Here is a 2,477-nt window from a genome sequence, read left to right as displayed (position 1 = left end):
GATGTTTGAGGCCAGGTTCAGTGGCTTATGCCTGTAATCCTAGCACTCTGGGAGGCTGAAGAGGGAGGATCCCTTGAGCTCAGGAGTTCAAGACCAGCCTGGTCTCTACTAAAAAAAAGTAAAAAATTTGGGCAGCGCCTGTGTGGTTCAGTGGGTGGGGCACTGGACCCATATACCAAGGGTGTTGGGTTCAAACTCAGCCCTGACCAAACTGCAACAAAAATAACAAAAATAAAAATAATAAATAAATAAACAAATAAAAAGAAAGGAGTGGAATTCCATGGCTCTTACCTCCACCTCATCTCCTTCTGTGATCTCCTTATTATAGTCAGCTGGAGGTGGAAGCCGGACATCACCAAAAGGAATCTGTCTCTCACTCTGCCAACTGAAAAAGAAACAATGATATAACAATGATATAAAAGTTTATTCAGATGGATGTGTTTGCCCATTTCTTTAGGAAGGGGTTATTGCCTCAGTTAGGTGATTTCCACTCTCTTTGGTAAGTACATGCTAAACCCCAGGCCCTGCTCCATAGTGGTATCTTCAATCTCCTGTTAAGAGTCTAAACAGTGAATCAAATGCCCCCACCCTCACCAAATTCTTGGCCCTTTTCTCTCCTGGGATCCATATAAGTCGCCCACCCAAACCTTTGGCTCTCCCCCATCTATTACATGCCTCATAGGACTCAGCTGCCCCCTCTTCTCCACTCTCCTTCTAGGACCTAGTATGCTGGATTCTCTATTCCCAAGGTCTTACTTGTTTTCAAAGAAGATGGTGACAGAGTCTTCATGGACATCCTTCACAAAGCCCTAGAATGGATTTTAGAAAAAAGTAAAAAATATAAAATGACATTTTACCACCAGCTGAGCCAGTAAGGGAGCAATGACAGTGGAAAGCCTTCTTTTTAACTTAATCTTTTGTTTTCTTCTTTAGCACTGGCAGGACACAGAGCAATTTTTTTTTTTAATTTTTATTTTTTGAGACAGAATCTCACTCTGTCGCCCTCAGTAGAGTCCGTGGTGTCTTGGGTCACAGAAACCTCAAACTCTTGGGCTTAAGCGATTCTCTTGCCTCAGCCTCCCAAGTAGCTGGGACTTCAGGTGCCTGCCACAACACTTGGCTATTTTTTTGGTTGCAGTTGTCATTGCTGTTTAGCTGGCCTGGGCCAGGTTCAAACCCCCCAGAATGGCCAGTGCTGTAACCACTATGCTACAGGCATCAAGCCCAATTATTATTATTTTTTCAATCTTTTTTTGGAAAGCTTTATTTTTTGTTATTATTGAACAAATTTTTTAATTTTTCATTCATAAAATTGGAAAGCTTTAAACAAGAGTTTTAGATAAGAACACAAATAGTCCAAAAATGGCCAGAAAGGCTATATTGGGTAAAGAAAAATATGAGATAAAGAGAAAGGAAATGACATTTGGATGGAAAGAGATTTATGTGGCAAAATCCAGAAATAAGATCCAGAAATACAAGGGGAAGTAGTACCTGCATCAAAATAAGCAAGAAATTGGTGGTCTACTCAGACTCTCACAGGGCCCCTGTCTGTCTCCTGTTGTGCTGAGCAGCCGCCAAAGTTCAATTAAAATACCAATGACATTCAGCAAGGCTAAGAATATCCCATGAGACAGTGTAAGGCTGTCCTGGGACACCTAGAGGACATCAGGTCTGTCAAGAGGGAGAAGAGTATTGCTTCCCCATGATAGCAAGAGACCAAAGCAGACCTGGTGCCATGAGACCTGGGTCCTAAGAGAATAATCAGAACACTGAAGAGATTGAAAATGACGAACACAATTTAGAGAAGGAGAAATCAGGATTTGAAAGATGTCATATTATTAAAGAATGACACTGCTAAGAATTTGAAAAGGATAATACAATTTACAGAAGACCCCAATTTTCGGCTGAGCGAGGTGGCTTGTAATCCTAGCACTCTGGGAGGCAAAGGTGGGCGGAGTACCTGAGCTCACAGGTTCAAGACCAGCCTGAGCAAGGCTACTCAGGAGGCGGAGGCAAAACAATCACTTGAGCCCAAGAGTTGGAGGTTGCTGTGAGCTTTGACACAATGACACTCTACCAAGGTGACAGGGTGAGACTGTCTCAAAAAAAAAAAAAAGACAACCCCAATTATGAGATTATGACAAGAAAGGTACAGGGATGCCAGGTGCAGTAGCTCAGGCCTGTAATCCCAGTGCTTGGAAGGCCAAGGTGTGTGGATTACCTGAGCTCATAGGTTTGAGACCAGGCTGAGCGAGAGCGAGACCTCACAGCTCGGTGCCTGTAGCTCAGTGGCTAGGGCGCCGGCCACATACACAAGAAGGTGGCAGATTCAAATCCAGCCCGTGCCTGCCAAACGACGACAACTACAACCAAAGAATAGCAGGGTGTTGTGGCGGGCCCCTATAGTCCCAGCTACTTGGAAGGCTGAGGCAAGAGAATCGCTTAAGCCCAATAGTTTGAGGTTGCTATGAGCTGTG

At 43.9% G+C, this 2,477-nt stretch overlaps 1 protein-coding gene across 1 annotated transcript in view; it reads right to left on the bottom strand.

Annotated features, from left to right (window-relative positions):
- FXR2 (FMR1 autosomal homolog 2) overlaps nucleotides 1-2,477 on the bottom strand; it is a 25,595-nt gene that overhangs the window by 16,520 nt on the left and 6,598 nt on the right. The window contains exons 2-3 of the mRNA XM_003791139.3: nucleotides 757-809; nucleotides 292-385 (exon numbers count right to left, since the gene is read on the bottom strand). Coding sequence (XP_003791187.1) covers nucleotides 292-385; nucleotides 757-809 — 147 coding nt within the window. The remainder of the gene's footprint in view (nucleotides 1-291; nucleotides 386-756; nucleotides 810-2,477) is intronic.

The sequence above is a fragment of the Otolemur garnettii genome, unplaced genomic scaffold (assembly GCF_000181295.1).
Source record: "Otolemur garnettii isolate 467f Iridium unplaced genomic scaffold, OtoGar3 scaffold00046, whole genome shotgun sequence".
Taxonomy (NCBI): Eukaryota; Metazoa; Chordata; class Mammalia; order Primates; family Galagidae; genus Otolemur; species Otolemur garnettii.
This window is presented reverse-complemented; position numbering and strand designations above follow the sequence as displayed.